This window comes from Gavialis gangeticus, unplaced genomic scaffold (genome assembly GCF_001723915.1).
Source record: "Gavialis gangeticus isolate Ggan-Ray unplaced genomic scaffold, GavGan_comp1, whole genome shotgun sequence".
Taxonomy (NCBI): domain Eukaryota; kingdom Metazoa; phylum Chordata; order Crocodylia; family Gavialidae; genus Gavialis; species Gavialis gangeticus.
Window position 1 is genome coordinate 38,673,781 of NW_017729028.1, and position 24,883 is coordinate 38,698,663.

Consider the following 24,883-nt stretch of genomic DNA (forward strand, 5'->3'; position numbering starts at 1 on the left):
ACCACACAGGGAAAGAATGCCCTATCTTCCATTGCCCTGGAAACCTCAATGCCCTTGACAACCTGTCTCGATCCCAGCTCAGCTCTGTCCAAAGTGAAATATGACTCCAGCACACCATTTTTGTCATACGGGGATAAAAAAGCACAGATAATTAAATAAAACCTTATTTCACGTTGTAGTTTTCTGGTCCTAATGAAATGATGATGTGTTTAATTTTCCAACGTGAAGCAATGTGCATTGACTTACGTAATTATACAGGGAACTTTCATTAGACCCGTCTTTTTTATTGTATTATCATTTTATTTGCTTCATGCAAATGGTACATATAATCAGATTTTAGACAAAAACTCTAGTTTCCTGCCCTCTGATGCTGTAGGCATAATTTTGACAATTTTGGCATTCAAATTCAGGTAAATTCAGGCCACTTTTCCTAAAACAAACCAAGTGTTACTGGTCCACAGCACTGCAGCAGGCAGAGTCCTCCTGCCCAAAGCCAGAGCAGCCTCTGTCAGGAAAAAGCACCCCGGCTGTTGTCTCAGCTCACTCCCCTCTTGCTGCTCTCCTCACGTCTCAGGGGGCTCCCTTCGCAGGACCGTCTCCTTGTGCACTGTCTTCTTGTCTCAAGAGTTTCCCCCTGGCACCAGAAACACCAGAGTGCCTTCAGGTGTTTGCCTGGAGTTCACCTGGGCTGCTTGATGTCCTGTAACCCCGACTTGAATATTTAGGCAAATCTCCACAACTCCATCTCCAAGCACGATTAACCCATCCTGCCCAGTGTGCAAGCTATTCAGGGAAACAGGCATTTAACATCATGGTAGCATAAACACATTTAAACCCGAAATATTAAAACCAAGTCATAGTCTGTTGCAGTAATCTTGGACAATTTACTCATCCGCTCCATGCCTTATTTCCCCATCTTTAAAATAAGAACTGGAAGGCTCCCCCATCTGTGTTAAACACTTCCAGACCTATGGAAGTAAAGGCCAATATAGACCAGTGTTTTATTGCTAACTAATTTTCAGATCTCAGTTTTTTCCTCTTTTGAGTCTTCCCAACTCTTGTGGCTTTATCAGCAAGCTCATCATGTCTGGGATGTTGATTGAAGCCGCAGCTTCTGGAGTCATGAGAATCTGTTTTCACTTGGGGAAAAAAATAGGCTTCATGACTAAGCTGTGTGCATGAAGGTATTCTCTTTGTCTGTGCTTGTGTGATGCCCGTAGTCTGCTTGGGGGCTGGCGTGGTGTGGGTGCTACGGTGCACAGCTGTCAGCCTGGAGCTTGAAGTCTGAGGCCACAGTGTAGCCCCGTCAGATTCCAACAACGCTGCTAAATACCTTGTTCCAAGGACAAAAGAAAGTGGCGTTTTCTTCCGAAGTCCTGTGTGCGCCTGACCCAGACAGCGAACAAATCATTACAAGGCCTCAGCTTGTGCTGTTTGGCTCCCGAAGGCAAATAAAAAGTTTCCAAAATGGTTTGTTAGACAAATCCCACAGTTTCTTATAGGCCTGGGGTGCGTGTAATACCTGCTAACAGAATGAATTGGCAATGCTGTGCCCGGACAGGGTCAGAGGAGGAGCTGGTGGCCGGCACATGGAAAACTACACTTCCCAGAAACCTCCGTTGGAGGCCTGTGCTCGTCACTGAGCAGCCGCAGGAGCACTTAGCGCTCGCACCCTGGCCGCCGCGTGGGGTTCTCCTTCTGGAGCATTAAAATGACCCCCAGAAGTGGGGCTCGCAGACAGTGCAGAAGCTGGCTGCCCTGTTGCTACTAGAGTGCGTGTGTGGGGGGTCATTTCTTTGGTGGGGGGTTAGCCTGGGTGCTCCCTGCTGAATGTTACCCCCAGAGGAAGAGAAGAGTTTGCCTCTTCCAGAGAGATGGCCCCGATCCAGCAAGTTCGTGCTCTCAGCCTGTGCAGCAGCTGTGGCAGAACTAGGTACTGACCCCCGGGGTTTTATTAAAGGGGGAGTGATTTAATGGGGGGCGAGGGGTGTGCCTGGAAGTCTCCTGCCCTGCTTCACTTGGCTTCAGCATGCCCTCCCTTCTCCACGTTGCTTCCAGGAGTTTACAGCTTTGCAAATGTGCCCCCCTCCTTGGCATTTCAGACGTAACTTTTTGCAGCTGGGACCGAAGGGCTGCATTCAGGACCTGGGGCGTGTTGTGCATGGTTTACAGACCTTTTTCTGTTTCTGCCAGAATATTAAAAAAGGAAAATGTGCCATCCCCTATGGTAGTGAAAGGCCACACATTGTCATGCCTCCTATGTTTAGTTCGGGTGACCAAAATAATCTAGTCTTGTTTGGAAAGTGGTGTTTCCCGTTATGGCAGATCTGCCTATCGAGACAGGAATGCAATAACCTGGAGTCAAAATGTGAGGCGGAAAGACGGAGAGACCCAAACACAGTAGTGTTGTGATCAGAAATACATTTGTCTAACATCTCTCTGTGTAATTTCCATTACACTGGACAAGCAAGCCAGGTGCAGTGCTCTAGTGACTACAGGCATCCAGGTTGCAGCTGTATTGGTCTAAACTAAAGGAAAAAGCAATCAGGACTTACTAGACCAACTTGATTTTTGCAAAAAAAAATTATTTAATTACTGACTCTGGTTTTGCTAGTCTTTGAAACATTATTATTTGTATAATAATAGGTGGGTTATGGACAAAGGTCCCCGTGTGCTAGGTATTGTACAAATACAGAACAAAAGGTGGTTACTGCCCGAAAGAATTTACAGTCTAAGGCAAGAGACAACACGATTGCAGACAGATGGCAAAGTGCAAGGAAATGGCAAGACGAGAGCTGGTCAGCATGATGAGTGGTGGTGTCAGGGCACTAGCAGTGTAACGGCTGTCAAGTTTCTTTGGGGTGAGGACAGTTGGTCAGTGGCTGTACTGGCCCTACAGCAACTCAGGGAAGGAATTCAGGTAAACTCCCCCTTCCCCTCCAGCCCTGCCTTGTTCCACTGGTGAAAATAATAGGCTGTGAACCTGCTGTTAGTGTGGATTACTTCTCCTTCTGTATCAGCAGGGTGCTCAGACATATTACCAAGTGTCAGTCAAAGGCCTGTCTATTCTAGGCTAATCTGTACAGTGCATATGGGTGAGATGTTACTGACCCCGTAGTGTATATTGTCTCTCTAGGGGCCTAAATTTTTGGTAGGCAGGCCACAGATTAGCCCCACACTCTGTCCAGGTGCCACTTTGATTCCCTTTCCCTGCCTGCTCTGCTTTCTGCTCCCTGCCCTATCTGCCACTGTGTTGCCTGTCTCCTCCCCAATCAGCCATGTGCCACACACAGAGGCTGCCCGTGCTACTTGTGGCACCTATGCTATAGGTTGGCTACCCCTGCCTTAGGGCACAAGCTACAAATGCAGGGTGGCCCCACAAAAGTAATGGGTGCTTTAATGGGCCTCCTTCTCCAGCACCGACATTATGCACATCACGGCCTTGCCCACAGTGTATAAGAGAGAGAAACCAAGGTAGGATTAATACAGACCAAAGTCTCGCAGAAACTGGGTGCTTCATGAAACAAACTTCACTCTTTCAGAAAGGGGGTGGAAGAAAAGAACTGGGTTTTGAAGGGAAATAGCATGGGATGAGATGAAGGGTGTCGGATTTATTTTTACTACTTGTTGAAAAGACACCGTGACTGCAGGTCTAAGAAAGAACACAATAGACCCAAAAGGCAACTTATGTACCCTTGGGAGATGATGTCTCCTGCCCCTGTTTCTGTCAGCAAAGCTCTGCCAGAGGGAGGGCTGCACCTGCTAACAGTGTGGTGCCCCAAGCACGTGCTGCCGACCTGCAACTTTTTGTTTCGTAGGGCAGGGCCTTGCTCATTTTTATTGCACGTTGTCTCCCATTAGTGACCTTTCCCCTGGACCTCACAAAAACTCGCCTGCAGATCCAAGGTGAAGCTGCCACGCATCGTCATGAAGCTGCGCCTTACCGTGGCATGCTGCGTACTGCAGCAGGGATTGTTCAAGAGGAAGGCTTGCTAAAACTCTGGCAAGGAGCAACACCCGCAGTCTACAGACACATAGGTGAGTGACTTGTTCCATAGCAGGGAGTTAGAAAGTTGCTTTCAGTGCCCCACACCCCTGCCATCCTGTGCCCTGATCCGGCCATGTCTGTTTGTAACACTCCTGCTTGTGCCAGTGGCAGCAGCAAGGGCTGGTTCAATCTGCCCCGGGTCATTTTCTAAAATATATGTGAAAGCATATCCTAAGCCAGCCCCTAGACTCTGACTCCTGATTCTGACAAATTAAAATACAATTTCTTAGTCCCCTTTTTAGGGTGTAGTTCTCCACTTGCATGTATTCAAAGTTCTTTCAAACACGGAGCCACAAACACCTTTTATTGGAAGAAAGAGGGGGAGAAAACCCAAGCAAACAAAGAAATCAGGATTGCCACATATAGGTTTACATACCCTAAAGTGAGCCAAACCTAGTATATTTGTCACCCTGAGGTAATTGCTTGGCTTGCTGAGGGGAGGAACTCTTAAGCCACAATTCACACCTAACCAGAAGCCCACCCGCAATGCCAGTTAGACTCACGCTATGTCGACATTGGAGTCATTGATAAGATTGCACTGTGGGACATACCTGAGCTGACTTGGATAGTGTTAGTTTAGCCACTGTAGCACGAAGCTCAAGACAGGTTGCAAAATTTGCAGAGGAAGCAGGGTGGATACTTGAGTGGTTTGACTGCTGTACCTGGACTGCTACTGGTATACGAGCTACCTACTTTAAAGCTGGCTCAGGCCTGTCTGTATTATACCACCCTCACATATCCTTGGTGGTTGTCAGGGGCTGGCTGTCTTTAACCTGTTTGCTCCAATCCAGAGATGTTCAGACCAGCTGCCTGGTCCAGCTCCATGAAATCATCTCAATTGCTGCCAGTTAGGAATCCCACAAAGCTTCCCAGCTGCTCCAGGCAAGCTTCTCTACAGTCAGGCCAGCAGTCATTTCAGTGCAGTCTTTACAGCCTTTTTCATGAGTCCTCGCAGCTCTGTGGTCACTACCATCACCCCTACCACTGGTCCTGCAGAACCCCCACTGTACGGGGCTTATAATCATCAGGTGAGGAATGTAGAGCAATGCTGGATCATAAGACTGAGCCTGAGCTCCTTGGGATAGGGCTCCTGGTCTCGTCTCATGACCGGGAATCCCATCCCCCACCAGACTGTGCTGCCTGCAGTGTCAGAGCAATCCTGGGGTATTCACAATTCCTGTACACTGTCACATCTAGTTTCATAGACGTTAGGGGCTGGAAGGGACCTTTCAGATCATCAGGTCCAGCCCTCCCGCACTTGGGCAAGGAAGACTGCTGGAGTCTGATGACCCCAGCAAGGTGGGCGTCAAGATGGTTTTTTGAAGATCGCCAGGGTGGGTGATTTTACCACCTCTTGGGGGAGACTATTCCAAACCTTCGGCACTCAACTTGTAAAGACGTTTTTCTTTATGTCTGGTCTGATGCAATCTTCAATCAGTTTGTGCGCCTTGGTTTTTGTCCTCCCCTGGGGGACTTTGGCAAATAGATGCTTCCCCAGGCCATGATGCATGCCCCTGATATACTTATAGGCTGTATGTAGTTATATAACAAGTTATTATCCTTTGTGTAGCTGCACCAGTGCAGTCAGCCTAGCTGTTTGTGGCACAGTGGGAGAACCGTAGAATTCATATAACTGAGGCTACTGAAAGTGGGAGCAGTGTCACAGTTTAACCCCCCGGGGCCTTCTAGTCCCCTAGACACTGCAACATCCTCCAAATGTATCTCAGCAAGAAACTCATCAATCTTAGGATTGAAAATGATAACGCTTGTGTTGAGGAGGATTGGCAAGCTCTAAAGGAGACCATCCACAAGGCTTGGATGGAATCAATTGGCTTCATCACCTGATGCCGTCGGGACTGGTTTGATGAAAACAATGCTGAGATCAAAGCCCTTCTTGATCGGAAGAGAAAAGCTTTCTGTGACTGGCAAAACCAACCTACACCCAGTCAGAAGCAGCAGCCCAGAGAAAGATCTGAGAAATCAAAAAAATAAATGGTGGGAAGAGAGGGTGGAACACATCCAATAATTTGTTGACAGCCATAACATGCAGAGCTTCTTCAGTGCAGTCAAGGTTATGCGTGGACCAAGCTCTTGCAGACTCACCCTGCTTAGATCTGAAGGTGGCAGTACACTCCTCAAAGACAACGAGTCAGTCAAAAACTGCTGCAAGGAGCACTACCAAAAGCTCCTGAACCAAGAACTGAAGGTGACTGATGAAACCATCAAATCTATGCTGCAGCATCCAGCAAGGGAAGCACCTGCCAGTCCAGTCTAGTTCTGATACTAACATCTGTATCACAAATGCTAGTTTGTCATCAGATCCTCTAATTAAATATTTTCAATTACCCAGCACTTCAGGGAGAGGATGGCTGGCCCCTAAAGCAAAGTGGATTCGGTGCCCCTGTGACAGAACAGGTGCTTCTCATCTGGATCTCATTAGATGAGTAGGGCTAATTAAAGGAACAAGAAAAGGCCGTTGAGATTTGCTGGAAGGTTCTTAAAAGGGTCCTTAGAGATGGTGGATTTGGTTGGCAGGCTGGTTGGTTTGCTTCCTTTCCTGAGCAGGCCAGAAGAGAGCTGAGAGCTAGAAAAGTAGCAGAGGGGTTTGTCTGCTGAGCTGGAGCTGAAGGTGGCTGAAGACAGGACATCAGTAGAATGGTTTATTTGCTGAGCTTGCTCGTAGAACTGGAAGGTCAAAGAAGGATGAGGTTAGCAACTCCGTACAGGGAGTTGTCTGCGAACAGCCCAAGGCAGAGAATAAACAGGGTAAAGACAATAGTAGACTCTCTCCTAGAGAGGAAAAGTCTCCCAGTAGAGCAACTGATGTGTTCCTGTTGGGAGGGAAAGGAAAGGGTTAAGGCAGTGGTTTCCAACCTGTGATGGGGAACTGCAGACTGTGTCTAAGGGGCCCATGAAAGATTTTATAGATTTCATAGACATTTGGGCTGGAAGGGACCCCAGAGGATCATTGAGTCCAGCCCCCTGCCCCAGGGTTAGGAAGTCAGCAGGGATCATAGGATCCCAGCAAGATAAGCATCCAAATGTGTCTTGAAGGCGTTCAAAGTAGGTGCTTGAACCACCTCCGGTGGCAGTCTATTCCAAACCTTGGGGGCACGGACAGTAAAGAAGTTCTTTCTTATGGCCAGCCTGAATCAGTTGCGGCGGAGTTTGTGACACATCAATCTTGTCATCCCTTGGGGTGCTCTGGTGAACAAACGTTCCCCCAGATCCTGGTGAACACCCCTTATAAACTTATAGGTGGCCACCAGATCACCCCTGAGCCTCCGCTTTTCCAGGCTGAAGAGCCCCATGGCTCTCAGCCTCTCATCATAAGGTCTGTTTTCCTGACCTCTGATCATGTGCGTGGCTCTTCTCTGGACTCTCTCAAGCTTCTCCACATCCTTTTTGAATTGTGGAGCCCAAAACTGGATGCAGTACTCCAGCTGCAGCCTCACCAGGGCTGAGTACAAGGGGAGAATGACATCCCGGGATTTGCTTGAGAAGCATCTATGGATACAAGCCAGCGTTTTGCCTGATTTACTAGCTGCAGCATCACACTGAAGGCTCATGTTCATCTTGTGGTCAATCATGACCCCCAAGTCCCTTTCATCTGTAGTGCTAACCAGCGTAGCACTCCCGAGCCTGTAAAGATGCTGCAGGTTTTTCCTCCCAAGGTGGAGAACCTTGCATTTTTCAGTGTTGAACACCGTCAGGTTCTCATTTCCTGAGCTTGTCAAGATCTGCCTGGATTGCCCTCCTGTCTTTGGGTGTGAATGCTTTACCCCAAAGTTTGGTGTCGTCAGCAAACTTGGCCAGTTGACTATGATCAATCAAAAGTATGTGAATATCCACACTTACAATTCACACAATTCGAAGGGGCCTGAACTTCCACTCAAAAATTTTTAGGGGTCTGCAAATGAAAAAAATGTTGGAACCCACTGGGTTAGGGTGACTGCCAAAAAAGAGGGATTGAGGAAGTGGGCTGAGAGTGATAGAGGACCCTGATAGTGGGTGTCTCTTTGGCACTGTGCATGTTGTAGACTAAATGGATGATGTGTTGAGAATTTTTTTTAGACCTAAGTATACTCATGCGAAACGGCACTCGGCATGAGAAAAGCCAGTGGAATTCTTGAAGAGCAGAGTAGAGGATATCAAAGCTAGTACTCATACAATATTGCCCCTTCCACAAGGGGGCACTTCGTAGTGAAGTAGATAAGTTGCATATGATAGAGGTGTGAGAAATATTAGAAGGGAAAATTAAGGCAAAAGTGCTGACAGAGCCAGCTCTGGTGCCAGAGAATCATAGAAAGTTAGGGTTGGAAGGGACCTCAGGAGGTCACATCTAGTCCAACTCCTGCTCCAAGTAGGACCATCCCCAACTAGCTCATCCTGGCCAAATCTTTGTCTAGCTGGGTTTTGCAAACTGCCAGGGGTGGAGCTTCTACTACCTCTCTAGGTAACCTGTTCCAGTGCTTTACTACCCTCCTAGTGAGAAAGTTCTTCCTAATATCTAACCTAAACGTCCCTTGCTGCAACTTGAGCCCATTGCTCCTTGTTCTGTCATCTGCCACCACTGAGAACAGTCCAGCACCATCAGCTTTTGAACCTCACTTCAGGTAGTTGAAGGCTGGTATTAAGTCCCCTCTCAGTCTCTCCTTCTCTAGACTAAATAAGCCCAGTTCCCTCAGTCTTTTGTCATGTCTCCCAGTCCCCTCACCATTTTTGTTGCCCCCCACTGGATTCTCTCCAATTTGTCCACATCTTTTCTGTAGTGGGGGATCCAAAATTGAACACAGTACTCCAGACGTGGCCTCACCAGTGTTGAACAGAGGGGAGTAATCACTTCCTTGACCTGCTGGCAACACATCTACCAATGCAGCCCAGTATGCCATTAGCCTTCTAGGCAACAAGGGCACACTGCTGGCTCATACATATTCAGCTTATTGTCCACTGTGACCCCCAGGCCCTTTTCTGCAGAGCTGCTGCCCAGCCAGTCAGCCCCCAGCCTGTACCAGTTCTTGTTCCATCCTAAGTGCAGGACTTTGCACTTGTCCTTGTTGAACCTCATGAGATTCCTTTTGGCTTAGTCCTCCAATTTGTCTCGGTCTCTCTGAATCCGAGCCCTACCCTCCAGTGTATCTACTATTGCCCCCCAGCTTGGTGTCATCTGCAAACTTGCTCTATGCCGTCTTCCAGGTCATTGATGAAGACATTGAACAAAACTGGCCCCTGGGGCACTCCACTTGATACCAGCTGCCAACTAGACATTGAGCCATTGATTAGTACTCTCTGAGCCTGATGCTCTAGCCAGTTTTTTATCCATCTTAGTCCATTCATCCAGCCTGTACTTCCTTAGCTTGCCTAAGAGAATGTTGTGGGAAACCATATCAAAAGCCTTGCTAAAATCAAGGAACACCAAATCTACCAGTTTCCCCACATCCACAGAGCCAGTCATCCCATCACAGAAGGCAATCAGGTTGGTCAGGCATGACTTGCTGCTGGTGAATCCATGCTGACTCCTCCTAATCACCTTCTTCTCCTCCAAGTGCTTAAAAATGCATTCCTTGAGGACCTGCTCCATAAGAAATATGTATTTCAGCATCGCTGCTCCCTCTTCCATTTTTGATCTGAGTAAGACTATCAATGGTGCCACAATCTGATTGCCTATATCTATAGATGTAGGTGAAGTCATTGGAGGTATAAATCTAAAAAGTAATGTGCTAGCCTACCTGGATTTCCAATTTAAACATATGAGGTCTGCCATATGCAGAAGTTTGTTTAAACCAGTGATGCTCAATTAGGGTGCTATGAGATCCTTTCAAAGGGTACCACAGAGTGTGGCTCAATATTAGCTCTGTTAGGTGTGCAAACATGTGAGTCAGAAAATAAATCTGGAAATTTCAAATAGGAATCCATAGTGTTAAAAACAAGCTGACCTGTTTTGGTCTTTCTGAGCTCTTTGCAACAGAAGAATTGCTCTATTATTTTTCCATAGTAAAAAAAATGAGTGAAAGCAACACGTTTGTGTTTTTTTGAGGGTGCCTTGAGCCTAAAAAGGTTGATAACTCCTGATTTAAACCTTTCTGCCTGAAGATTACCATGTGGATTGTAAGAGTTCAGGACAATTTCCTAAATTCCATTTATACTGGGTGCCTTTTGGAGCTTCTTCCTTAGCCTGAATGTATTGGGGCTGGAAACACCTATGTTGAACAATGCTGCTTTTTGGAAAGCTGTAGTAGGCTTCTGGCCTGGGTTGTCTATGCTTGGATGCAATGAATATAGCATCTCCAAATGTTTGCTGCTGCTGCTGGTCTATAAATATTCAGTTCTGGTGCATGCATTTTCTCTGAATGTGTCAGGTACTTGTATTTATGTTTCCTGTGAATATTCTCAGTTTTTTCAAGTACCCCCTCTCCCCAGCCTCACTCTGAGCTGCAGTGCTTTCTTTGTTCCGAAGTGCCTGAGGTTGTTGCACACAGTTCTCATGATTAGCTTCACACTCTTTTAGCAGCACTGTTTATTTCCAGGGAGCCTTTTAAAGGATCTGCTGCTATCAGTATAATGAAGCTTTTTACCTTGCTTTCTCACTAGTGAACTACGCTTTTATGAGGATAGGATAATCTTCAGAAGGTTTTGTCCAGATTCTCTAAGCACTGAAAATCATCATAGATATTGCTTTCATGTAACCAGGAACACTGAGGGTGGGTATAAAAGACTGTAAATTATGTAGGGACTTCTGTATGCTGCAGCACAAAGTGAATGGACTCATAAATGCTCAGATCTTGTTCCCCTGCTGGGTTCCATACACATTAGGGGGATGAATGTTGTGTTTTTTTTTAATCAACTAACAAAATAATCCAGAGCACAGAACTTGGGGCATTTGTAGACATGCTTGCACTGCAGTGCCGGGCACTTTTAAAAGTGCCCAGTGCTGTGGCATACACGTTTGTATAAATGGCAAATGAATGTCAGAGCTGGGAAAATGGTGGCAGTGCACTTTTGAACTAAAACACATCAAAGGTGTTTTATTTCAAAAGCACACCGCCACCATTTTCTCAGCACTGACATGTATTTTGCTGTTTATACAAATGCATGCAATGCAGCACTGGGCGCACCAGTTCCCATGCAGAGCAGACTCCATTAATCAAATCTGCTCTGATGTGCTGGGGATCAGACAAAAGTATATGTATGTTTATGGTATATGTGAAATACTCAAGACACTTGGGAAAATAACTTAGCAAGACAGACAGCCTTATGAGTTTGAGGTATGTTGAGAACAACTTTTTGATACAGAAGGTGGAGAAAACTACTGGAGAGGTTCTTCTAGATTTGATTGTGACTCGCCATATCTGCATGTGCATTTACGTCACTTTAAATTTACTGTTCAGTAAGCTATTGTGCAGAAAGCGGGAATAGGCTGGCGTCTATACATACAGGTGTTAAAGTGCATTAATGCTGTGTGTGGACTGACATGGGACTAAAGGTAGTCCCATGTCAGTCCACACACACAGTGTTACTATGCAGTAAGGTATCTACATGTGCATTACTGTGCAGCAATTAATTGGGTGTAGATTTGATACCTGCACAATGCAGGTATCAAATTTACACTCAAGTGAGGATAAGTCACCATATTTACTGTGCAGTTTGGGCCTGCATGTGTAGACACACACCTGTATCATGCAGAAATTTCAGTTACTGTGCATAAAATGCACATGTGTAGATGCACCCACTAATAAGGCAATATTCGTTGACAAGAAAAAGATGGAAGGCATGTTGGGTTAACAGTGATTATGAAATGATAGTCCATGATCCTTTGGAAGGGAAGGTGGGAGAACAGTAGAATAAAGGCAATGATTTTCAAGAAAGCAGGCCTAAATTCTGGTAGATAATTGGTAGATAAGATTCTATAGGAAGCAAGACTATAGAAGAAAGATCTTCAAAAGAAATGGCAATTTCTTGAAGAAACGATATTTACAGACATAGGTACAAATAGCCCAATGCAAAGGAAAGGGTGAACTTGGCTAAATTGTTCTCAAACAACCAGAAATTCAGCAAGGAATTGTCCAAAGAAGTGGAAAGTAAGTCAGATTGCTAAGGATGTGCATAATGAGCATGCAAGATCAAAACTGGAGAGGCCAAGGCACTTTGACCATTTGTTATCTGCTCAAACTGAGTATTTGTCAAAAGCTATATTGGAACAGAAATACAGATTGTATTTTCTGCTAATGAACGGCATACTGAAGCATACAAGAAAATGGGACTGATGCTTAACATTCTGAAGATTAAGGTTGTCCATAAACAAGCTCTTAATGAGCAGTCCCCAACTCTGGTAATTCAGATTTGAGGTGAGACTGGAAAACATTGAGTATTTCCCATCCCTTGGAAGTCATTTCTCACAGGAAGCTGACATTAATGAAGAAATCCAAGATTGCCTTAAAAATGCAAGTGCAGCCTTCAGACGCCTGAGGAAATGGGTGTTTGAATATCACAACATCAGACCTGAAACCAACTCATGGCTTATCAAGCAGTCATGATCCCCACTTTACTGTACAGAGATGAGACATAGACAACATACAGGAGACACCTCAAGTTGCTGGAGAAGTATCATCAATGCTGCCTGTGAAAGATCCTTCGAATCCAGTGGGAAGACAGATGCACCAACATTTGTGTCCTTTTGAAAGCAAACACCATGAGACAGTAATCATCCAACATCAACTTCACTGTGTTGGCCACATTACCCAGATGTCCAGTTCCAGACTCCTGAAGCAAGTCTTATTCTCTTAGCTCAGTCAAGGTGTACACTGAAGAGGATGGCAGAGGAAGAGCTTTAGGATGTCCTCAGGGCCAACTTGAAAAAATGTATCATCAACATCAGCTTGTAGGAGACTATCACCGTGGACCACCTGAAATGGAGAAAGAGTCTGCTGCAAGGATCTCAGTACTTTGAAACCTTATAATGACAACAGAAGATGGAAAAGTAGGAGCAGCAGAAACAGCATGTTGTGGATCGAATCCAGAATCCAGGGATACCCACCCTGCATAGAGACACGTGCCTGAGTTGCAACAGAGTCTGTCAATCCTGGATCGGCCTCGTCAGCCATCTTTGGACCCACAGATAAGGCAGTCATGGAAGACAATCATCCTTGACTGCAAGGATTTGCTAATATCTGTATCTGTTAGGGATGCACTGATAGAGATTTTTTTGGGCCAATACCGATGGCCGATTTTTAACGAGCCATATCAGCTGATACCAATCTGATAGTCAATATGCAGCCCGGCAGTGTGGAGACCAGCAGTGGGCTGGTGAGTCTGTTTTGGGGGAAGGGCTGGGGGGAGGGAAAAGGCATGGGGGGTGCAGATTGAAGCCTCCGCGGTGAGGGCAGGAGTGGGGCTGGGGCAGGTGCAGCCGGGGCAGGCTGGGGCATGGGACAGAGCTGCAAGCAGCTCGTCCAGGGGGCGGGGTGGAGGAGAGCAGCTCCTGCCACTGCACGCACTTTGGGAGGGCATGGGGGATGTGTGCCCCCAGATCTGCGCACAGGATGAGAGTGGGCTACCACTGCATACTGGGGCCAAGGCTGTGCCGGGCGCTTCCTGGCAGGGGGGTTGAGCTGGGCTGGGCTCAGGCAGTCGGCCGCAGTGCTGGGAGCAGGACTACTGGGGGGCTGCAGTCATCCCAGAATTTGCCATAGCCCCCTTCCCAGCACCGCCACTGCCCGCCCCGAGCACAGCCTGGGCCAGCCCCATACTCAGAAGAGCTCAGTGCAGCCCTGGCCCCAGCCCGCAGTGGCAGCCCGCCCTGAATACAGCTCTGGGGGCACAAGCCCCTCATGCCCTCTTGGGGCACGTGTAGCAACAAGAGCAGCCCCTCCCTCCTGCCCCATGGACGAGCCATTCACAGCTCCATCCCATGCCCCGCCCTGCCCTACCTCGCCCCAGCTGGGCAGCATCTGCCCCTGCCCCTCCCCTGTCCCAGCTCCAGCCCCACTCCCTCCCACACCACGGGGGCCTTGATCTGCCTTGATCCCCCCACACCCCTTCCCCAATGCTGGTCTCCACGCTGCCGGGCTGCGCTCCAGGCCATGCGCATGCTGTGGCTATGCACATGCACGCAGCATTTATTGGCCACGTGAGCCAATAAAAGCCAATTGATGATACTCTCAATTTGCCGATCCAATATAGGACTGATGTATCGGTGCACCTCTAATGTCTGTATTTACACGTATATCTATTTCTGTGTATGTGATCAAGGCTGTTCTACTCCACAATGTTTTCAGTGATCAGTTATACGTGTTCATTTATTAACCACAATGAAATGTACTTATTGGCTTAAATAGAGAGAGGTATGGGGAAGAGAAGAAAAAGATTTATTGTACTGTGTATTGTAATCTGGTCTCAAGGTGTCCTGTTAAATTTGACTTAATTTGAAAATTCGTAATCTCCGCTGTCCAAAATTCACCATTTGGTCAGGAAAAGCCCTCTTATCTTGTTTGACACAGTTCTGTATATGATTTTGTACATTGTTAATTTCACCTTTAATGAAGGCAGAGACTGAAAAGAGATTCTTCGCTGAATGCATGCTAGCTACCTGTGAAATTAGTGACAGCATATTTGATATTTGGCCTCTCCTCATTAGATTCACTTGGGGGAAAACAAAGGTAATTTCTTTGTGTCTTCTACAGCAGCAAATCTCAAAGGGATGAAACCTGTTGGAGGGAAGGCAGAGGTTTCTTTAATAGGTAGTCTCCTAGAAGTTGAACAATCTTAGAGTGCCAATGAGATGGCTGGTGAAGTACACAGTTTTATAAATGTTGGCATATCTTGTGTTTGCTGCAAGAAACAGCTTGGTGAAAGGCTCCTTTAGATCAAAAAGATCTTGGTTAAAGGCTCTGCTCAATCTCTTCTGCCTGCCTTTCTCGGCTGTGTAAGCCACTTGGCTACTATGGTAATACAGTGAAGATCAGAGCCTGATTGCATGTTGCAGAACTCTGTATTTTTCCATGTATAAACAAAAAAATGAATGTCTTAAACCTCTCTCTTCTACATGTTTTTCTATAGTATACAGTGGAGTACGGATGGTTGCTTATGAACATATTCGTGACTCTGTTCTTGGCAGAGCTGAAGATGAAAGCTTTCCTCTTTGGTAACTCTGTTTTACTACTTATTCTTGGGGTTCTTTTTTTTTTTTAATACCAGGTCTTTGAGCCCTGAAAAGGGTTTCCTTTCATAGTTCACCTACAGAAGAGAGTTGCACATTGGTTTAACCTGAGGTGTTGAATTTAAACTGATGTTACTAACCCAGTTTATTATTCCAGTTAAGAGCACCTTTCTTTGGTGTAGCTAGTCAGTAAATTGGATTGCAAGCCATACAAGGAGAAGTTGAGAGAAATACATATAGATTGTCTAGAGGAAAGGAGACTAAGAGGGGACATCAGCTTTCAAATATATTTGAAAGGCTGCCACACAGAAGAGGAGGAACCACTTTTCTCTAGCCACAGACTGGGGCATGAGGCAATGCAACAAAGTAGATTTAATCTAAATCTCAGGAAAAACTTTTTAACAGTAAGAAGAATGGGACGATGGAATAAAAGCTGCAGTGGAATCTCTGTCATTGGAGGTTTTCAAGAAGATGTTGGATAGATATCTGTCTGAGACAGTCTGGAATTATTAATGTTATATTTGTGCAAGAGGGTGGATTAGATGACACTTGAGATCCCTTCCAATGCACTGTCTGGGAACCGATTTAAGTAAAATTGAAGTAAGTGTGCATACAGGTAGCTTCTAGCAGCTTTAGTAAATTGGTCTAAAGATGTGTTTAACTGAAATCTTTGCAGTCAAGACCACAAGTGAAAGCAACCCATGTGGAGGGGGCCATAACCCATGTGTTATGCAACACTCAGGTACCATTTATAAGGCATTAATGGGCACATAGTCCCTGCATTGGCTCCAGGCACAAATTGGATTTCACTGATATCTGCCAGTAAGCAAAAGTCAGCAATCATCAATGAATCCCTCTATTATAAATGTGTACTATTCAGGCTCTTTATACAAATATTTTTTCTTCAGTCAAACATTTATTCCAACCTTAGATCAAAATTTTAAGTTGGAAAAAATGTTCTTCATATGTGGGTAAAGCACACTTTGTTTAAAACTTAAGTGAAAAGTGGTGTTTTTAAAATGAAATAGTCTCCTCTTGTGATGGAAACCTAAATGCTGTGTATGGGACACTGGGCCTGCTCTTTATGAACTTGTTTGCAAGCCAGAACAATTGTGGCTACTTAGTGGCTATGTTGGAAACGGGAATGGGTGTAGTGTGTTTTAGCATAGCTTTGCCTTTATACAGATATACCCCAAATTGGTTTGAATAAGCACTACAGAAAATCCTGAAAAAGGAAAAACAGAAAGTGAATCTAGTCAAGTAACAATGTGCCAATGGAAAGTAATTTTTGAAAGGATTTTTATTCTTCTCTACTTCAGAAAACAGCTTCTTTTGGCAAGTGTAATTATTGCTGTGAACTTTTTTCCCCTTCAGAGAAACACTGGAAAGGGAACTCTCTGTGCTAAAAAGTACCACATGCTGCAGCTCTGTGGACATGGCAAACTGCGGCATGCTGGGGGATTTCACAATGGAACTAGATCCAGACACTCACAAGTCTGATGGATCTTCTTGATCCATATTGAAGCATTGAACATGCTGAATGCTTCTCTCAGCATCATGACCTGCATACCTACTTGCTCTCAGTTATACAGGTATTGTCAGAATGAAAGTAACAACACCTGGAATGGAGTGAGGAAGGATTGCCAAAAAGATGGCTCCCAAACCCCAGTATTGTCTACATTTTTGGTTGCTTTAAAAAGGATTTGTTTCCAGTTACTTTCCATGTAGCTAGAAGAACCCGTTAGAGGAGATTGGGATTAAAGGAAAAGAAATTAACCTCTGGCTGTCTTGGCCTTCCACTGAAGGTCTGTATGGTTAGTAAATGCAACCAGCATGACTTGGGGATACATATTAAACGCTTTATTCTCAAGCCACCTTTAACACTTTGAGGAAAAGTGGCCTGAATGTTAGTGATCATACCAACCCACCTGTGGATGCTGCAGTCGTTAATTCAGTTCTGGCTGTCAAAACTATTAGTGGTTATTTAAAATTTTTCATCTCACCTGGAGGATGCCACAGAAATCATTAGTTAGACATTAATTCCCCCTGTGAAAACAAGCATTGTGATGTCAGAGTTCATATTGTGTGTGTATTCTGGAGGGTAACTGAAATGGTGGCTTTCATTACTATTGCATAGGAAAGCTGTAGTTGGAGGGATGACAGCGGGTGCCCTTGGTCAGTTTTTTGCCAGTCCAACTGATCTGGTGAAGGTCCAGATGCAGATGGAAGGAAGAAGAAGGCTAGAAGGGAAACCATCACGGTGAGTTCTCATTTAAACTGGCATTTTGTTTATCATCTCTGGTAATTCTTTTGGCATTGCTAATTGTCATATGGTGTGGGACAGACTTTTAAAACCATGTCCATGTACACTTGAACCTAAATTACACGTACGTTACTGTTTGAGTATTTTCTCCTCAGAGAGGAGCAAAACTCCATGTGGACCTTAAATGACTCAAGAGAGAGGTGTTTGAGACCTTGTACAAGCCCTTTTTCCAGATACATGTGCGGATGTAATAAATGATGCTTAACTATCAGAGGTCTTTCTCATCTTTTCTATCAAGTTCAGCTCACTAAAAGGAGCCTGGACTGATAATATTACATGTATATATTTGTCTGGAGGTCATGTGTTCAAATCAAGTCAATAGATGCTGTATCTCTTTTCAGTGTAGTTGGAGGATTTCAGTCTCCATAGCTTGTCTGTTCAATACTCTTTCTCTAGTGCACAGATTCCCATGAAAATTTAAAAGTGAACAAACAACACAACTGATAGGGGCTGGAGAAAGCACAGGAAGCCCCGCTAGAACAGTGGGGGCAACGTTTTTGGCAGGTGGGCTTCTGTTCAGCTTTATGCTTCCTTTCCTATGCTCCCTGCCCAATTTGCTGTTTTGCTTTCTGCCCACTGCTTTCTGCTGTGCTGCCTGTTGCCTCCCGCCTCTGCCATGCGCTACATGCAGAGACTACCAATGCCACTTGTGGCAGGATGGCCAACCCTGCCCTAGAACATGGACCGCATACCGTACGTTTGCCCTTCACCAGATTTTCTATTTGCTTGTTAAATTAATTATTCTAAAGACCTGTGAGATGCTACAGAAAAATGCTGTATGGTGTTGTTCCTGTTCTAGATTTCGTGGTGTGCACCATGCATTTGTGAAGATCCTGTCTGAGGGAGGAATACGGGGCCTATGGGCAGGATGGGTGCCAAATGTCCAAAGAGCTGCTCTTGTAAACATGGGAGGTAAATGCATTAGCCCAATCCTGAGGTCCTTGTGTGGCAGTCTTCTTTTACTCCTCCAAGACTGGATGTATTTACATCTGTCAGCCAGTATATAACTTCTAGCATCATACACATTTGGCTTGAAGATGAATATAAAAGGTCAAAAAAGTCAGCATGATTCAGTACAGCAGAGCATCACATTTAAGTTCAGGACTCCTGGGATATATTCTGAAGTCTCCCATTAAGTTTCTATCAGACTGCTGATTTTCATTTAAATTCTAGATGCTTTACCTTGTATCTCCTTCCAACTCTCCAACAGGTAAGCCAACTTAGACTCCTGCATACTCACCAACTATCACTTTATCCAAAATGAGGATAACAAATCAATGAAAAGTTACAGAAAGGAAAAATAGTAATCTTATCAGTGTAATGTGGATTAAGGTTAAGCAGGAAGGGGGAGATGTGGTTTTGGAGTGGAGAGAAGATTACACAGTAGAGTGTATGCACACTCACCTGTCTTTATGATACAGGTGGGGAGAAATGGAGAGAAAGCTGTAAATGAAGCTGATGGCAATTGGAAAGGGGAGCAGAGTGCCTGCCAGAACAGCGGTACTCATCTAGTCAGTGGAGTTAGTCCCAGGTCTTTATCTCCTAAATTGATAACGAACCCTGATACCATACAACTTTTCATCATGCTTGTTTTCTCTGATATCCATTGTAGATCTGACCACTTATGATTCAGTGAAACACTTCCTACTACGGAACACACCACTTCATGACAACAGCGTGACTCACAGCATAGCCAGGTATCTGCTTTTATTCTCCCCTCACACACTGAACAAGACAATTCTCAGCCTGTGGCTATACTACCAGTGTTTGTTGGCATGGCTGTCTCAGTCACAAGTGTGAAGAGGTGCAATCTCTGAGTGACCCATGTGGGGCAGCCAAAGCCCCTGATGCACATAGAGCTACATCAACCAAACTGCACTTTTACAGTAGTTTGTTTCATTTTGGGGGGGCTTTTTATGCAGGTACAAAGGACTACTGCTTTGTTGCTGCATCCATACTAGGAGTACTTTGCTGCTGTATTAAGCTGGCAATGAATTCATAAAGTATTAACCTCAGGCTAATTATTGAGTGTTTTTAGGGCAATTACATTGCTGTCTCTTTGTCTTCCAATTACTGCTTCTTTGGAGGCAGCCTTGCTCTGGTAAATACGACTGAGAGTACAGAGAAATGGCTTCTATACATAGGTCCAGGTCTGTCACTGACTTGCTATGTAATTCTGGGATAAGATGCTTTTCTACTTTGTTTCATTTACCCATGCTGTAAAGAGAGAGAATTATACTTCAAGACTGACAGATGAAAGTGCTAGATGACACTTAAGTTATTAAATACCCAGTCTTAGTTCAGTATCCATTTCGGTTCAGTATCAGTTCCACCCATCCTTGATCTGAGCCTGAAAGGCATTATTTAAATTATTACAGAGCAGACTAGTAAAAACCTCAAATTCTCTGATCATATAAACACAATGTTCTGCCCTCAAGGAGCTGGAATAGGAGCAGACATCAGCCCTTAAACTGTCCCTTCCCCCCGCTTCTCAGCTCTGACACAATTTGGAGCCCGATCTGCAGCTGGTGAAAAGTGCCATAACTTCAATGAGGTTATGCCAGTTTACAGCAGCAAAACATAGGGCCTGGTAATCTGTGACCTCATCTCTGCACAGATTTTTTCCTTCCCTAGATTTTTCTAGTGTTTTGTCCCTGTCTAGTTTTATTTTTGCCAGTCAGTAAAAGAGAGGGATATCAGCCCTTATGCTTCAGCATATAAGTCAATAACCAGTCCAGGAATGAAAGAGAAACTTTGTCTCTCCCCTATTTTTGGTCTATTATGACTCTTTTATATCTTCTTCTATAGTACCTGATTCTGTCAAACTGGGCCCTAGCTAAACAGACCATTGTTCTAATAATATATATATAATCTCTTGTGCTTTCCAGTCACTGCCATGGTTACTTTGATTGCACCACTCAAACACATCCAGAATTAATTACCCTGAACTCTGGGATTGGTTGTGCTTCTGGGAGTTGTAAGCAATGGGCCAGAATCCTGCTGGTATCAATCAGCATAACTCCATTAGTCAGTGTAACTATGCTAATTTATACTGGATGCCTTTCAGTATCCCATCTACTCTGTTCTATTCATTTGTCTTCTGACACACTAAGAAATACTGTCCTTATGAATTACTGTCCTTTGGCATGTATTTTTCATTCTATAGAACCATTAAAGCATGATTTTTTTACAGCATTTCTATTTCCTTTTGTACAAGAGCATGCATTTCTACATGAAGTCCTATAGGCGTGGACCACACTACAAAAGCCTGCAGAATTTCCAGCTGTATTTTAAGGACTGTACCAAGGGCAACTACTGCTGAGGAGAGATTTGAAGAGACAGGCCTGGGACAATTTCTGCTGGTTTTGTCCTGAGTGAGAAATCCATGTTAATTCATCACAGAATAATAGAAAAGTAGAGCTGAAAGGGACCTCAGTAGGTCATCTAATTCAGCCTCCAGCTGAAAGCAAAATAGTCCCTGACTAAATCATTTCAGTCTAGTGTCTGTCTACCCTGCTCTTTAAAACTTCCAAGGATGGAGATTTCATAACTTTTCAGGGTATATTTTTCAGCTACAAATTGATCATGGATTTTTCAAATTATCTAAGAATTATGAGGAATTGTACTTGTGGTTTAAAGACAACAATCCTAAAACATCTTATTCTTGTAACTGAGTTCCCAGTGGCTGAATGGAGGTGGCATATCTATGTGCGCTGTGCATGTGTGTACATGTGGATTCTTCCCATACCATTTTTGTTGATAGTGGATGTTCTGGCCTGGTAGCTGCTATTCTGGGAACTCCTGCCGATGTAGTCAAAACCAGGATAATGAACCAGCCAAGAGATGAAGTGGGAAGGTACGGATCTTTCCGAGAGGATGTTTCTTGACCTCAGCGGTAATTTGAGGTCCAAATTTCCCCCCACCATGAAATCAAGTGAAAGGTTCTTATTAATTGGGATTTGGATCAGTTCTCTACTTGACATTTTTTCTGATTGCTTTGGTGGCTTCTTGTGCATATAAAAGCTTTTTGGTAGGGATAGTCCATAACTATCCTAACAGACTTTTTATTTACTGGAATGAATTCATTGCTGATTAAATGTAATTGATTATGGTGGAGATATCTATCTATAGATATATATCTACATCTATCTATAGATATATAGAGATATATATGGCTGGGATCTTATTTTTAAATTTAACCATTCATTGAAGTTATAAAAATTGCTTGTAGTTGCAGGGAGGAGAGGAGGAGGGCTACAAGGGGTAGAGAGGGCTAACAGTCATTTAATGCTGTCTGCTTTTTGTATTTGTAACCTTTGCTTTATTTCTGTTTCTCCTTGCTAGAGGCTTACTCTATAAGTCCTCTACAGACTGCTTGATTCGAACAATACAAGGTGAAGGATTTATGTCTCTTTACAAAGGCTTCATACCAACCTGGATGCGAATGGTAAATGTTATTTGCAGTTATCTGCTTATAGTTGTATAACTCTGTATGACAAACTCTGAAAGTTCTTTCCATACACTAAGACCTTATCCTGACAGGTACCAAGTACTTTCATTAGGAGCTTTAGTTCATTGGCAGTTTTGTTAGAGGTTCTCAACATCTTGCAGAATCAAATCCTAGAACCTGGACTAGCATGGAACTTTTTCCAGCAGTTCTGACACTGAAGTGCCTGTTTTGTTGTCCTTTCTTACATCTACTGTGTCAGGCAGAGGGGGGCGGGGCACTTTAGAGACTAACTTGGTGAGAGAGACTGGTCATTGGGTGGTTTTCATGTGTCATCCGTGTTGAAGTCTCAAGAACTATGGTGTCAATAGGAGTGCAACCAGGAGATTCTAACACCAATCTTCTCTTTAAGAATGACCAGAGGTTCAGCTTGGTGGCAAAGATTTGGACAGATTTATTGTCTACAAGCACAGCCTTAACATGTTTTGGCTTAACAAGTATATCAGACCAGGAGTTAATGTATTTGCACCTGTGACAAGGGAGTTGGCACAACACCATGCAGCCTCCCCTAGGCCACTATAGTTCCCCTGACTTCCAATTCTCCTTTTATATGATGATCAAAACAAATTGCATATTGCATTCCATCTGTACCTTGAATATCTCAAACAGTCTTGTACCAGGGGTTTGTTTCCCATTCCAGCCTTATCCTGGTACTGGACTATCCTGTACCTTGTACCACCATCTTCCTATCCCATCCCATCCCATCTCTTGGTAGGAATACCCATCTGGCCCACATGCCAGGCTTTATGTGAGGAGTTCACACATCACTAAGGTTTGCTGGCTAGGCCTACTTGCAGCAATGTTTTAGTAAAGCCTTTGGTGAATAGTATATATATGGATCAATGCTCCAGTGAGGCCTACAAAAGACTAACATGGCATACTATGTCATAAGACTTAAATCTAACTTGATGTTCTCTAGATGAATTGAATTAGCACACTTCTACCTTTACATCTGGGCTTAAAAGGTATGCCACTAATTGTGAAAGTATAATCTCTTTAATTAAATACCTCGATGACAGGCAACATAAACCCATTAGATAGATCCACATCACCAAACGTGCCTGCAGGCTACGTGACTGTCAATATTCTGTTCAAGAGAGCGATGTGGCAGGTCAAGACTGAGGTGCACTTTGTGCTGGTACAGCAAGTGCCTGACTGCCTTCATTTATCTCAAATTACGTGTCATGGGGAAGTAACTAATATAGCTATAGCTGAATGACTACAGCTATCCATGGAAACACCTTATCATTATCATTCCAAAATAACTGCTTTGCTTTCTTCAGTTTCTCTCTACTTCCTTTCCTCGGCACCCAGTTTTGCACTCTCTACCACCATCATTATTGTCTGAATCTGTTTTTTTTACTTCTGTGGTTCAGGTCAGGTTCTTGTCTCCTTTGCATTCAAATAAGACAGCTTCTTCCTGCATGGTGCTTAATTACTGTCAGGGGAGCACAGGAAAGGGTCTCCCTGCTGGCAGTTCATGTGCCCAGCCTCACAGTGACTTGCAGCACCTCGTAGGAACAGCCAGTTGTAAAGAGACTTGCTTAGCCTCTAGGCTAGAGCAGCGGCATTCAGCCTTCTAGCTCCACAAGGCAAATGAGTAGTAATGGGCTGGTATGCAGCTTGGATCTAGCACTGAGTTAGTATGTGGGATCAGTCTGAGGGTAAATTTTGGTGTGCTGACCTGGTCCTGCATGCTGGATCTGGCCACATTCCTGCCTGGTGCTGTGTGCCTGCGTGATCTAGCACACAGCTCACATCATCTGGCCCATGGGGTCTGGAAATATGGCTGCAGGCCAGCAGCAATTAATGCTGCTATCATTCCCCGACCACCACATTTCTGACCACAAGGAGAGCTCCATAGGCAGGATGACATGGCCTCGTGGGCCAGAGGTGAGAGTACCACTGGGTTAGAGCATGTCCAGTCCTGTTGGAATATCCAGGGGCTTAGCATATGCTAGTAGACCTGTTTCAAATGGCAAATTTGGGCCATTTCTGATAGAAAGATCAAAAGGCACTCCCTGACACAGTTACTGCCAGATAGCTGTCCTTTGCTTCAAAGCTTATCATCTGAACAATTGTAAGAATTTTTTTAACATGGATAAAATGATATCTGCCCCAAATTTTAGGCAGAAATAGTTCAGCTGTTTTCAAGACTTATTCCCCGCGCCCCTCCTCTTCCCTTCCCACAAAAAACAAAATCTGCTGGAAGCAAACACCAAACAAGGAAGGTCCTAAATGTTGTCAAACTGAAAAGAGGGTCTTATGAAAAGCATCAGGTCACCTTAACTACAGGCAAGGCTCCTGGCTCCACTTAAAATACATACGGACATCATCCCTAAAAGGCTTTATAATCTATCTTAGATAAAAACAGTTTAATACTGTTTATCCTTCTTCATAAAAACACAACTTTTATTCTATCATTTATCCTGTCTGTGGTTGCTTTTGCAGGCTCCGTGGTCATTGGTGTTCTGGCTCACTTATGAACAAATCAGAAGGATCTGTGGAGTTAGTTCGTTTTAAAATCTTTTGAAATCATGCCCTGAGTCATAAAACAGATGAAGAATTACAAATCCAGTAGCTCCCCAATTAACAGTACTTCACCAGAGAGAAATTAACTGGTAGTAGTATCACACCTCAAGATCAGTCCCCTTTAGTAGTCATTTAATGCTACGTGCTGATTGCTGCTTGGCAGATGACTGTATGTGAACTAAACTGGTGGGTCCGTAGAGCAAGTGTCCATTACGGGAAAAAATGCTGCTTCACTTGGTAGTAAACATCAGCCATGCTGGGAGATGTACTGCTGCACAGTGTGTATTCTTTGGATAAATAAAGGACTCCAGTCATTCA

General features: G+C 44.4%; 1 protein-coding gene across 1 annotated transcript; it reads left to right on the plus strand.

The window, feature by feature from the left end:
* The first annotated feature begins 1,664 nt into the window (after positions 1-1,664).
* Positions 1,665-24,883, plus strand: SLC25A27 (solute carrier family 25 member 27). The gene is made up of 9 exons (XM_019520983.1): positions 1,665-1,933; positions 3,862-4,038; positions 15,104-15,188; positions 17,341-17,463; positions 18,326-18,438; positions 19,139-19,223; positions 21,290-21,382; positions 21,871-21,973; positions 24,485-24,883. The coding sequence occupies exons 1-9, from the start codon at positions 1,831-1,833 to the stop codon at positions 24,554-24,556; spliced, it is 954 nt and encodes a 317-aa protein (XP_019376528.1). The 5' UTR covers positions 1,665-1,830; the 3' UTR covers positions 24,557-24,883.

Bases quoted from the DNA above. Each gene is read 5' to 3' on its own strand.
- SLC25A27 (XM_019520983.1), top strand. From the start codon at position 1,831: ATGTTACCCCCAGAGGAAGAGAAGAGTTTGCCTCTTCCAGAGAGATGG. The intron at 15,189-17,340 runs GTAACTCTGTTT...ACTATTGCATAG, and splicing joins GATGAAAGCTTTCCTCTTTG to GAAAGCTGTAGTTGGAGGGA. The intron at 21,974-24,484 runs GTAAATGTTATT...TTGCTTTTGCAG, and splicing joins TACCAACCTGGATGCGAATG to GCTCCGTGGTCATTGGTGTT.